We start from the raw sequence: 14,668 nt of genomic DNA, 5'->3' as shown, positions 1-14,668 counted from the left end.
AAAATCTCTAGTTTCTAGTTTGAATGATGAGGTGAAGAAACCAAACAGCTGGATGCAGTCTGATTACTTTCAGCAATGTTATTTCAGCATATATCACACTAACAACACAAGACGGTGACTTTGAATAAACTTTAAACACACTGTGCACATTATTTAAATGTTTTACAAACTGTTCACAAACACTTTTGTGTATGACATAAGTAGTAAAGGCATGACACCTTCTATCAGAATGTCTTTTATTACCTGTTTGATTGATGTGTGGCTTCTAAGCCCTGCCACTTTGATTGATTGACATGTCCCTCCCCTTCCGATGACATAATTTAAGATTGACATGTCCCGCCCTTCCGCTGACATCATTTAGGGGTGTCCATTTTTTTAGGTGATGCCGCTGAAAAATAAAACATCTAAGTCTGTAACAGGCTTTCAAGAAGATACTGGGCAGTGGCAGGACCCCTAAAAAATTAAAACTGATAAAAGAACAGAATTTTTAAACCGGGAATTTTACCACTTGCAGCGAATTAAAAGCCTCTATTATCGAGCGATATAACCGGACTCTTAAAACAAAAATGTGGAAATATTTTACAGCCTTCAACACCCACAAGTATACAGATAAACTACAAGAAATGGTTCAAGCTTAATAATTCATAACATCGCAGTGTTAAAATGAACCCTTCAGAGGTTAATGAAGACAATTAATAAAGTGTTTAAATCCTTATACTCTTAAGGAAGATTGTGTCAAAAGTTTACATACCCCAACTGAAATTTATAATTCAAGAACTTTCTCGAAAACAAATAATTATAGGAATAATCTTTTGATTCAAAAGTTTTGCTTTTGTGGATGAGGAAAAAAAGTTACAAGAAATAGATGTCTACAATTATTTATTTCAGCAATTTTTTTTTTGCAAAACTCAAAAAATGCTAATTCAAAAGTATTCATACCCTGACAAGTAAAATTAAATTAATAGCTAGTTGAGGCACTGTGAGAGGGGAGGGATTTGGACTGACCGTCAGGTGAATGCGGGAGCCTGTAGGGGGTTTGTATTCTCTGTGTGTATTCCCACACTATCAGGCAATGTTTTGTTGACAGGACTCAGCTGTGAGGAAATCGGCTGACGTTCTGTCATTGGCTGGGGGGTGGGACTACACAGGGTGAATGAATTAATAAAAAGGCGCTGTTTTGTATCCTCTCTGGCTCATACAGGAAACATAGTGGAGCGTGACTTCGGAGAGACGGAGTGGCAATTCAGCGCGAGGCTTACAGACACGGGGTGCAAGCAAGCCACACGGGTTTATTTACTGTGAGACTGTTTGTTTTTAGTTAGTGAGTTTAGCTGGACTGAGTCGTCCTACAGTTTATGAGAGGGTGCAGAACAGTGCCTGTTCCTCGGGGCTACCACCACTAGAGGGAGCAACGAGCCGCGGTAAAAACCTGCACACTTTATTTTTTAGTTTTTCCTTAAAGTATTTTGTTTTCCTTTTTCCTTTCGCCTTTTCAATTATTGTTCCTTTGGATTACACACCTGTGTGTGTTGTATGAAGATGGGGCACAATCCCATTGTTGGTAGAGTGCCCCGAACTATATCAAAACACCTGCCAACTAAGCTCACCCTAATAAATCTGGGCGCCTGTGCTGGCGTTTCATATTTGAACTTTGTGACTGTCTTGTATCTTCCCACACCCTACCACAGGCACCTTTACCAATAATAACCTCTTTTAAACAATTATGATATTTGTCAGTGAACTTTTGGCATGATCCTTTAGTGATGTTTGACCATTCTAAAACATCAAATGGTTCCAGTTCATTCAAATTCTGAGGACTTCTCTTGTGTACAGCCATTTTCAACTCATACCAACTTTCTTTCCTCATCCACAAAAACAAAACTTTTGCTACAAAATATTTTTTCCTAAAATTCTTTGTTTTCGAGAAATTTCTAGAAATTATAAATTTCCATTGGGGTATGTAAACCTTTGACTACAGCTGTATGTGTGTATGTGTGTATATATAAATATATAGGTAACACTTTACATTAAGGTGTTGCTTATATGTTTTATTGATCCATAATACACGCTTAATAACTATGTTATAGAGTATTAATAAACCATTATGGATTACAAGCATACAATAACCATAGACGGAATTATGTTTAAACATCCCAAAGTACAATAGGTGGCTAAAAACGGTCCCCTTCATAAAAATGTAATTGTGTATATGGTTATTGCATGGTTATAAACCACCTATAATGCATTATTAACATTTTATAACCCAGTTATTAAGCATATATTATATATTTATAAAGCATTTATAAAACAGTAAGTAGCACCTTAACATAAAGTGTTACCTATATATATATATACACACACACACACACACACACACAGTGCTCCCTCACTATAAGGCTCTCGGTTATAACGCGCCTCGGATATAATGCATGCATACAGAATGCCCTCTAATTACCTATACTAGTGATTCATGCAATATTTCAACGGTAAATACAGTACCGGTGTTGTTGAAACGACAAACAGCTTCCCTTTTGATACAGTATCTGAACTGAAGGAAAGCTGCGCTGGCACTTTATAACACAGACAGCTCATTCAGCATTCATTTTATAACTAAATAAATATTAGGCCTATGACGTAGTTATCTTTCCTAATGTTTTTTTTTTTTTTTTGCTGCGAGAGGAGCTGCAGCTTTCTCCAGGAGACGAGATGCTTCAGCTTTGCTTCAGCCTCTCTCCGGCAGCCAAACCTGGGTCGAGCCCATTCCCTCTTCCCGCTCTCCTTCTCACACTTGGTTTGCTTGTTGTCTGTCGCTTTGAACTGAACTCCTGACTGCTATTTGGCCAGGCTATTTATAGTTTAAAAACTGCTAATTAAAATGATCCATGAGTGAGTATGTTTGTTTTTTTTGTAAAAAATATACCGTTGATTACATGGTGCTTTATGCATTGTTAATTCACGGAAAGTTAAATTTTTGCTTCACTATATAGGGAGTTACTTTATTTTGTATTTTAGTCAGATGTGTGTTGTTGTGTCCCACGACGCCCCCCACCCACTCCCCCATTTATAACGCTCTTCTGTTATAACGTTCATATTGGGTGTCCCCCGAGACCTGTGTTATAGCACGGAAGCACGGTATATATATATAAAATAGATGGGCTTCAGTGTGTTACAGAAAAATAGGGTTTCTGTGACGTCATAAATTACGAGACCGAAGGTCGAATGGAATTGTTTTCCTGTAACTATTTTTTTTATAATACATGGATACCCTTGTGATGCTAATATTAAAGATGACGAGGTTCAGCAGTACAGTTGGGTTTTTACGTAGTGTTTCAGTGCTGTACAGACATTCTATGTCATTATCCGTTAGTGCTTCAGCTTTATTTGGATGATTGTCTTTACCTTGTTTTAATTTCCCGTTCCTCTCCAGTTTCTCTGAGATACGAAGCAGCTTTTCATAATTTTTTAACGTGTTCTCATTTTGTTGATCATTAATGCACATTTCTGTACTGTGGTTGTTGTCGAGTGATTGAAAAAGAGACATTTTGTGTTTGAATTGAACGTGATGGTCTCGAGGTGTTGAATGGGTCAAAGTTCAAGTATATTTTCCTCTGGAGGAATTATCACTTTTTGACGTCACTACTGTGGTATTATGCCTTTTTTTTTTTTACAAATGGCTCAGGATGCAAATAGAGCCTTCATCCATGTATTATATATATATATATATATATATATATATATATATATATATATTTGCCATTATTTCGCTTGGGATTGCTCATCGAAGTTCTTACTGATGATATGGGGTTAGTATTTCCAATTTCATTATGTTACAAGGATAAAAATGTATTGTGATGTGACACAGTTTTTAACCGAATGTATAGCCTGCTTGAATGCTAGCGCTTTGAGACATCCAGCGAATTTAAAACAATCTGCGTGAAGGTTTTGTTTCTGTTCAATGAAGAGTTATAAAAAAAATATATATTTTGATTAGCAGATTAAAAATGGTCTCATATTAGAAAAGTGTTAAGGAATTGATTTTTTTTTTCTGTTAGCAACACTGATACCTCAGCAGAGTGTGTATTTTATAACAAAAAATGCAAGTTGTCCTTTTAATAGACAACATTTTTGTGATATTTTCAGTGGAGATGCAGAATCGCATTGTAAGTGCAGTTTAAGATTACATTTAATAGAATCACTTTGTAACTGCAGTTTAACACCTAAAAAGCAGTAAAAAACACATTGCAACTGCAGTTTAACAGTAGCCTGTAATATAATCACATTGTAACTACAGAGTAACACTAGACTGTAATAACTGCAGTTTTACACTAGACTGACATAATCATTGTAACTGCAGTTTAACACCACAATATAGTACAATTCTATTGGAACTGCAGTCTAACTCCCACTGCAGTAAAATCACACAGTAACTGCAGTTTAACATTACATTTAATAGAATGCTTAAAGTTCTAACTTTAATGAAAAATGAGCAATATGTTAAATCCTTGCTCTCAACTGTAAAAACAATTATTTACATTTATGTTTCATGTTCATGATTTTTTTTTTTTTCTTTTAATGAAGATTGCATTATACATGTTTCATTAATAGATGATAATTATGTTCCTATGGACAAAACATAAGAGGCATTTGATATTAACCTTATGTTTTCTTCATTAAAACCTGTTAATCTGACATAAAGGGCTACTACCATTCGTTAAGTCACTTATGTTGTCTAGTGTGAACCCATCTTTGCACTGTTTGCATTAACATGTCTAATAAAATGTGGTAAAATGCAGCAGTCATGTATGGAACACCTCCACAGAAGTGGTGTAGTTTATAATGAAAATAAACAGTCTCCTCAAAAAGCAAGGAACTTAATTGCAAAAAACTATGTTAATGCAGCAGGGTTCAACTCATCTCCACAAAACCAAGGAAATGTGGCGTTAGGGTTTTTAACCCTAACTCACCATTCCCACACCCACACAAGCAGCCAAAGGAACCAGACAACACAAGCAACCGCAGACTGCCATCATAGGTAAGACATAGACATTGAACATGCAACTCTTTCCAGATGATACAAGAGACATCCATCATCATGGTCCATCGGTGCTGTAGCCATGGATACACATGTACACTTCAACACATACACACCTACTTAAGGCTGTGGAACCGTATCAACTTTACAAAAATAGAACTATAGTTGCATGCACTTTTGATCTCAATGCAAGCATGAAAGTAATTGACATGTCTCAATGCACTATTACCGTTTTCTAGCATTTCAAAGCATTCAAATAACCATATAGGTTGGCTGCTAGGGAGTCTGCTATGGGGCTTAAGGCTCATTCCACCAAATACACTGTTGCCTCAATGGCTGCTTCCAAGGACATTCCTATCCAGAAAACTGCAGGGCTGCTACCTGGAAGTCAGCACACACCTGCCTCCCATTACCGTATCAACCTTGAGTTACGCTGGGATGCTTTTCTTGCAGCCTTGGTTCTGCAGTCTCTTTTTTTTTTTAAACAGGGGGTGTGTGCATTTACCCCTCCTCCCAGAGAACTGCTAGGAGTCTGCCATAAGTGTGGATAGTGTACCTTATCCACATCCCTAGAAATGAGGGTTACTCACATGTAACCGTAAATCTAGGAGTGGTATATGATGCACGTCAAATAACCCATGACCTCCGCTGGCATATGGCACACCGATTCTTGCTTCAAGCATGTAAGATCTGATGTCACAGGCCTGTGCCGAGGAGGATACCACCCGGGTGGGTAGGAGGAGCAAGCTTAAAGACCTTCCGGCCAGAATTAAAGGGGAAAAAGAATATTATCTGCATGTCGTTCAGGCCGCTCCGAAGCAGTCGACCCACCAGTGCTATGTCTTCAAATTGAAGAGATTTTCCATTTGGTGTCAGGGCATGGAGCTAGACCCCCTGTCCTGCCCAGTGGCGAGCATCCTGGATTACCTCTGGTCCCTCTCAGTCGGGCTTAAGGTTGACAACCCTCAAAGTGCACTTGGCAGCCATCTCGTCATAGCAGGCGTGAGCTGCAAATATAGTTCTATTTTTGCAAAGTTGATACGGTTCCGCAGCCTTAAGTAGGTGTGTATGTGTTGAAGTGTACATGTGTACCCATGGCTACAGCACCGGTGTACCATGATGATGGATGTCTCTTGTATCATCTGGAAAGAGTTGCATGTTCTATGTCTATGTCTTACCTGATGATGGCAGTCTGCAGTTGCTTGTGTTGTCTGGTTCCTTTGGCTGCTTGTGTGGGGGTGGGAATGGTGAGTTAGGGTTAAAAACCCTAACGCCACATTTCCTTGCTTTTGTGGCGATGAGTTCAACCCTAACTGATGCATTAATGTAGTTTTTTTGCAACTAATATATACCAGTTACTTAAATGGTATGATTGTGGTAGGTGTGTAAAATATTTAATAAATGTGTTCTGGTTTGATTTCTGTACTATGTACTGTACAGTGCTTTTGAGATACTGCTGTATAAAAATGCAAATAAATACATAAATACATAAATATTCATTAGCAACAAAATATAGTGCTGCTTATTTTCATGAAAAAAAACAGAAAAACTGGAAATGTCTCTTCTTTGGGTTCTATTTGTTAAGTAATAATGGCTATAAACTCATACCCCCACTGACAAACATGCATTGTGCTGAGGGCACTAGGGTTTAATTTAGTCGTTGCCAATTATTATTTTTTTCTCCCAATTTGGAATGGCCAATTATTTTTAGGCTCAGCTCACTGCTACCACCCCTGCGCTGACTCGGGAGGGCGAAGACGAACACACACTGTCCTCCGAAGCGTGTGCCGTCAGCCGACCGCTTTTTTTCACACTGCGGACTCACCATGCAGCCTCCCAAGAGCTACAGCGTCGGAGGACAACGCAGCTCTCGGGCAGCTTACAGGCAAGCCCGCAGGCGCCCGCCCAGACTACAGGGGTCACTGGTGCGCGGTGAGCCGAGGACACCCTGGCCGACGTAATTGAGCCAATTGAGTGCCGCCCCCTGGGAGCTCCTGTCCTTGGTCGACAAAGGAATAGCCTGGACTCGAACTCGCAATGTCCAGACTATAGAGCACATCCTGCACTCCACACGGAGCGGCTTTACTGGATGCGCCACTCAGGAGCCCCCAAAGTCAAGCATTTTTGACATAGGTGTCACTCCACAGCCAAGCATTTTATGACTGTTTTTACCACATTGTCTTTAAAGTGCTATAAAAAAACATATTTGAGACAGTAGAGTGAAAAAAAATCTTTTTTTTTAAATTTATTTCCAAGCCTTTGCCAGAACACTCTTATTACATTTTCACCCTTACAAAACATGTATTGATTTTGTAAGATCATAAAATATAAGAAAAATGTAAAAATTAAAAACATATATATTTTTTTCTTTTTTTAATTGTTATAGCACAGTTTTAAATCAATATGTTACCTCTTGGGTACCCTGGGGTAACATAAAGAATTTTTTTTCACAATTTGACATTCATTATTTAACCTATAGTTATTATACGCAACATAACCAACCACCACATGGTAAAATAGTAAACAACAGCAATGAAAATGTCAACATGTAAAATAGAAAATACAAATAGGAACTTTTTATTAGGCTGAAAAAAAAAACTGTGCAGGCGATCGGGGAATGTCTGTGTGTGAGAGAGGGATAGCTGCAACACCAATCAAAGCAACTCTCTTCAAAGTGAACAGCCTATCAATCAAGCTTTGTAAGTAAACCGAGACAAGTGGCAGGTTCACAAAGGGCTTGACTGTCTCTATATGAAGTTTGGTGCTGTTTAATAATGGAATTCTGTAGTTACACAACTAAGAAGGGATGCATAGAGCAAAATCGAACATGGCTGATGGTGGTTACCCAAAGATCATTAGGGGAATCAAACATAGCTGATGGAGGCTGTAAAGAGGTTAAACTATGTCTCATTATGTTCAACATAACACATAACATTCATTCAGATACTGTAGCATGCTGGTGATTAGATTGGATTCCATTGGGTAACATTGTATAGCTTTCTTCCTAAGACATGACAAGTTTTGATTATGAAGCTGATGATATAACTACACTGGAGGTAGAGACTAGAGGGAGGCTGATACCTTCTGAAATATTTTCAAAGATTTTCTGAAAAACTGTGCAGGCCAGTTTCTCCTTGTGTGGCATAGATTGAATGATTGTTTAACTGTAGAATGCAGGAATGAAGAAGTATCACACAGTAATGTGTGAAAGAGTTTCGCCATCTACTGGCTTCCCAAACTGAAAGTCCTCAAATGTATAGGTGGATTAGTGCAGATCTTATTTCACCTTTATTTACAGTTTATATTGTACTGTGCATAATCCCTACATGCAATCGTCACGTTTTAAAGTGCTGATAGTAATACTGTGAATAATTGTATTGTACATTTCTTACAAGAAATTATTTTTTGGAGGTTTGGCCAATTTTCTGTTTTGGCTTTGAAGTATGCAATATATGGATATTAAATGGATAGCTTCATTGTCAGAGTGTACCATTCTACAGTATATATGCCTATTGGTTGTATGAGATAACAGTATTCTGGGATTAAAGCATTTTGTATAGTATACTATAGTGTTTTTGACTGGGTAGTTGTGACAGGGTAGCGTCACTGGCAAGGCTGTTTCTACCAGGAAGGGAGACTCAGAGACAAGAACACTGCAGTGAAGTGCTATCGCACACGTTTAATAAACAAGTCAGTGGATGAAACAAAACACATCACGTGCATTTAAAGTATTTAATAGTATGTGAGCACAGAGTTGCACAAATTAGTTCACGTGCTGGGATTCACGTGAATAATTAATTAGTAATTGAATCCCGGCACAACAGTATATATACAGTGGCTCTCAAAAGTATTCACCCCCCTTGGACTGTTCCACATTTTATTGTCCATAATGTCAAAGTGAAAAATAAAATCTACAAATTGTTCTAAATTAATTACAAATACAAAACAGAAAATAATTGATTGCATAAGTATCACCCCCTTTGCTATGACACACCTACATAAGCTCTGGTGCAACCAATTGTCTTTAGAAGTCACATAATTAGTTGAATGGAATCCACCTGTGTGCAATTAAGGTGTTTCACATGATTTCGGGTTAAATACACCTGTCTCTGGGAGGTCCCACAGTTGGTTAGTACATTTCCTAACAAAAACTACATCATGAAGACGAAGGAACAGTCAAAGCAAATCCGGAATAAGATTCTTCAAAAGCACCAATCAGGGGTAGGATATAAGAACATTTCCAAGGCTTTGAATATCCCCCGGAGCACAGTAAAGTCCATTATTAAGAAATGGAGAGGATATGGCACAACTGTGAATCTGTCTAGAACAGGCTGTCCTCAAAAACTGAGTATCCGGGCGAGAAGGGCACTAGTCAGGGAGGCCACCAAGAGGCCTATGGCAACTCTAAAGGAGTTACAGTCTTCCACGGCTGAGCTGGGAGACACTGTGGATATGGCAACAATAGCCCGGGTGCTTCACAAAACTGGCCTTTATGGGAGAGTGGCAAAAAGAAAGCCATTGTTGAAAAAAACTCACATCAAATCTCAACTAGAGTTTGCCAGAAGGCATGTGGGAGACTCTGAGACCAAGTGGAAGAAGATTCTATGGTCTGATGAGACCAAAATAGAGCTTTTTGGCCTCAACGCTAAGTGCTATGTTTGGCGCAAGCCTAACACCGCACATCATCCTGAGAACACCATCCCTACCGTGAAGCATGGTGGTGGCAGCATCATGCTATGGCGATGCTTCTCTGTGTCAGGGTCTGGAAAGCTTGTGAAGATAGAGGGCAAAATGGATGCAGCAAAGTACAGAGAAATCCTGGAGGAAAACCTGCTGAAGTCTGCAAGAGAACTGGGACTTGGGAGAAGATTCATCTTCCAGCAGGACAATGACCCCAAACATACAGCCAAAGCCACACTGGAGTGGCTTAAAAACAAAAAGGTCAATGTCCTGGAGTGGCCCAGTCAAAGCCCAGACCTCAATCCAATTGAGAATATGTGGAAAGAGTTGAAAATTGCTGTTCACCAAAGGTCCCCATCCAACTTGACGGAGCTTGAGCAGTTTTGCAAAGAAGAATGGGCAAAAATTGGTGTCCAGATGTGCAAAGCTGGTAGAGACTTATCCAAATAGACTCATGGCTATAATTGCTGCCAAAGGTGCCTCTACCAAATATTGACTCAAGGGAATGAATACTTATGCAATCAATTATTTTCTGTTTTGTATTTGTAATTAATTTAGAACAATTTGTAGATTTTATTTTTCACTTTGACATTATGGACTTTTTTTGTATGGATCAGTGGCAAAAACTCCTAATTAAATCCATTTTGATTTCATGTTGTAACACAATAAAATGTGGAAAAGTCCAAGGGGGGTGAATACTTTTGAGAGCCACTGTGTATAACTCAGCCAGCTATGTGATTGACCCCAATTAAGGTTTAAGTACTTAAGTTAGCCTTGGTTACAGATTTAGTCCCACGTTAATGGGTACTGGTTAGAAAGCTTGCAAGTAGGGGTTACATTAGCAATGCTAAGCAATGCTCTGTCAACAGTACGTGACAGGTTTTTCTTGCTGGGCTATTCTGTATACAACTGCCTGCAAAGCAGGAAACAATTTTTATGACAATGGATTTTTTGTTTTTTACAACTTGATATTGTTTCACTTTCTTTCCTTGTATGCAAAGTTTACTAAAAAAACTACTGTAGTACAAACAACTTGGTCCACATATGAACCCTTACATTTACATTCTAGGCCCAATTTGGAAGCTAGAGTAAAATCAGTTGATTTTTATATTTTTGTTTTGCATTTTGTTTGTGAATTTAGTGCTCATAAACAGTAAGAGACATTGGCACGAGCTAGAGCCAGGTATGGTGCCAACAGGACCAGGAAAGCCTCACAGCTCTGCAAGCATCTCAATTCTGACATAAACACTCCTTGACATCCAGTACAAAACCTCTATCGAGCACAGACATGCTTAACATGTTATGTAAAAAAATAGTCCTTACAGTTTATTTCCAGGTTTGAAAGATTTTTGTTGCTATTATTCCTTTTATTTTAGAAGAAACAACTTTGCACTGGATCAAAAGCTCAGATACAATATATTGACATACATGTTCTCTCATTAAGGAAAGACAAATATGGGAATTATACATACAAGTCAGTTTGATTCAGTTCTCTTTCTTTTTAACTTGTATCCTTTTAGATTACAAACCGATACATCTATGACACAGTGCTGCTGTTGGCCAATGCCTTCCATAAAAAGCTGGAGGATCGGAAATGGCACAGCATGGCAAGCCTGAGCTGTATCCGGAAGAATTCCAAACCATGGCAAGGAGGACGTTCGATGTTAGACACTGTCAAGAAGGTACTTTTCATTTATGTGAATCATTTTGTTTTTCCTTTCAAAACACAACATGCCAAGTAAGAAACACATTGAAGAGTCCAGACTTTGGCCCATGTGCATAAAGCTTATCATCTCCTTTATCGTGTTAGTAATAGTATTTAACATGACAGTATTTAATCGAGTGATGCATAAATGGCATTTAGTCAAAAAACATCATTGCGTTGTTTACCAATTTTCTCATTAGCATATTATTCGTCTGATTTATAAATCTGTATTGTGCTGTTAATTAACCCTTACCAGAATCATAATTAACACGTGCCTCAGACCAGGTGGAGAATAAGATGCATCTTAACTGTATCATTTCCTAGCATATATGCGTTTAGGAACATGTATTTAAGCTAATAGTAATAATAGAAAACATCAATGTTTAATTATCCAATAATTACGTAATTTAAGTATTTTGGAATTTGTAACCTATACATTAAATTGCATTGTTAACTCGTCTGAACAGGATAGGCTACTTAATGGTTGGAAAACATAAATCATGTTTGTAGCCTAGTCATTTCTCTAAGAAAATGCCAGGCTTCGGTGTGCCTATTACAGTGCCAACCGTGTTAACTCGATCAGCTATCTCCTGCAATATATCTTTTCAGCCACAGAACCTTGTATTTCCAAACAAGCAATACTGCGAGTTACTGGAGGAGTGAATGTAGGTTTTCTTAACCTCTTACTCGCGTTCAGCACTTACTTAGTACAGGGGTACATGCTTATACCTTACATTTGGATATGCCTGATATGTCCCCAATCATAACCAATTGAGTGTGACGCTAAGAATTGCATTACCCTAAGAGACCCACTGAAAAAAAGCAACTGTTATACTGACTGGATGAACCCAACAACAGATACAAGTAGCTACTAAATCGCTAAAATTAAGAACATGATTAAAAGAGGGCATATAAACACACTCAAAGTTTAAACAAACTGCGATCGATTGGTTAGAAAAGGGCAAGAAGATTTCAGAAATACTGCTGGACTCCACTGGTTCGAAATGCAAGATGTGGACTACAATGTGGACTACAGTCTTTTGCAAAGAAAATAAAGATTGAATCATGCCAAAAGAAAACAAAAGTAGTAGGTAGGCTATGTGTTACTTGTAGCTACCTGTATACTGCACCGTTTTCTAAGTAAAGTGTGTGCAGAATATGTAAGGTACCGTATAGTATCATAACGTGTTAATGCGGCACCGTGATCTGTTTTATGTACTAAGTAGGCTACAGTAAAAGAAAATACGCTAAAATCATTTAGTTTCAATTTAACATAATGTTGTTGTTTTTTTAACATTGTAACATTATGTGTAATGCAGCAGAATGATTTATTTTGTTTAGTTTGAAAAGATTCTAAAAAAAAAAACACATAGCAGAACTAAAATAATGTAATATAATTAACATGACTTACTTTTAAACTAATATCAACAACATGATCGGAATTTACACCAGGAAATATCTCTAAATAATAATAATAATAATAATAATAATAATAATAATAATAATAATAATATTAACACCGTGTAACAAATTTATTTATTTTTTTTTTGGTTCCTGGGTAGTAAGTGTTATTTCCTAATTGCTTATGCCTCAAAAGTATAGAAAATGGCTATTATTCCCCACAAACTTTGCTTTTGTGACCAGGACAGTGATATTTTGAAATTTACCAATTTTCCAGAACATTCCAAATAGATTCAGTGCTGAGTAAACTTGGAGTAACTTCTAGAACTTTCCAGTAATATAAATAGTAGTATAAATACAGGGGCCTTAAGCCCACCAGTTCAGTTTAGTTCCAGCTGCCTAAGTGGATACATATCTGCATTTTTCTGAGATGGCATCAAGGTCATAGGAGACTTCAAAATGGTGGCATTCCTGATGGGTCTCCAAGGCGGTTTTACCAAGTTTCCCTGCTATCTTTGCCTTTGGGACAGCAGGGACACCAAGGCGCACTACCACAGGCGGGACTGGCCACAGCGGACCGAGTTCTCTGTGGGGAGGAACAACATCAAGTGGGAGCCACTGGTGGACCCCCGGAAGGTGCTGATGCCACCACTGCACATCAAATTGGGCCTTATGAAACAATTTGTCAGAGCTCTAGATAAGGAGTCGGCAGCCTTCAAGTACCTTCAAGACTTCTTCCCTAAGCTGTCTGAGGCAAAGGTCAAAGCCGGTGTCTTCGTCGGACCACAGATAAAGAAGATCCTGGAGTGCAATGAATTCCCTAAGAAGCTCAGTAGTAAGGAGAAAGCGGCTTGGAACAGCTTTGTCGCAGTGGTTCAGGGCTTCCTGGGCAATCACAAGGCCGAAAACTATGTGGAGCTGGTTGAGACTCTGGTGAAGAACTACGGCACAATGGGCTGTAGGATGTCCCTCAAAGTCCATATCCTTGATGCTCATCTTGATAAATTCAAGGAGAACATGGGAGCGTACTCGGAGGAGCAAGGCGAGCGCTTCCACCAGGATATACTGGACTTTGAACGCTGCTACCAAGGACAAAAGCAAAGTTTGTGGGGAATAATAGCCATTTTCTATACTTTTGAGGCATAAGCAATTAGGAAATAACACTTACTACCCAGGAACAAAAATTGTGTTACATAGTATAATAATACCTTTGCAAAAGAATTTTACAAAGGTGTACTTAAGGTTTACTTAGTGTCAAGAAAACGCTACGCTTCAATGTAAAAAATGTGCAGTCAGTGTATAGTTGCCTTTTTATCTTTTGCTTTTTCATTAAACAAATGTAGCTCTATAGTACACTTTACCGTTCATTAACACCAGCTGTCTGTTTTTAATATAAAACAAATTATTGCATGTGGAGTAAAATGTAACTTTCTCATCCAACAAAACAGGTAGTAGTTTTTGATGAGCTTCCTCAGTCTTAAGGAAGAACAAAAATCTGGGCATGCGCAGTATCAAAGTAGGAACATTTGATAAGTAGCATAAATTGATGTGACACCGGTACCCTGTATGCCAAAGTAAAAAGAAAGTGCGCTAGGTTATTAATTTGATTTTACTACTGTGTTGTACAGGTACGGCCAAACATTTTGCATCACCTGAAATTTAGGTTTGAGACATCATTTAAAAAAAAAAAAGATATTAACGTAATTTTGATCCTTTATTTAACATCATGTAACCAAAGAAATTACAAAATTATATTGCAAAAGTCTACCGGAAGCCATAATAGTATAGTGGTGTAACGGGGTACTCCCTGCCCCTGTGCATATTACGTATTATTTTGTATTGTATATTTT

At 38.1% G+C, this 14,668-nt stretch overlaps 1 protein-coding gene across 1 annotated transcript in view; it reads left to right on the top strand.

Annotated features, from left to right (window-relative positions):
• The window catches only part of LOC117421151 (glutamate receptor ionotropic, delta-2-like), a 662,598-nt gene that overhangs the window by 450,062 nt on the left and 197,868 nt on the right, over nucleotides 1–14,668 (top strand). Inside the window, exon 7 of the mRNA XM_034035144.3 lies at nucleotides 11,233–11,394. Within this exon, the coding sequence (XP_033891035.1) occupies nucleotides 11,233–11,394 (162 nt within the window). The remainder of the gene's footprint in view (nucleotides 1–11,232; nucleotides 11,395–14,668) is intronic.

The sequence above is a fragment of the Acipenser ruthenus genome, chromosome 1, assembly GCF_902713425.1.
Source record: "Acipenser ruthenus chromosome 1, fAciRut3.2 maternal haplotype, whole genome shotgun sequence".
In the NCBI taxonomy this organism is placed as follows: domain Eukaryota; kingdom Metazoa; phylum Chordata; class Actinopteri; order Acipenseriformes; family Acipenseridae; genus Acipenser; species Acipenser ruthenus.
This window is presented reverse-complemented; position numbering and strand designations above follow the sequence as displayed.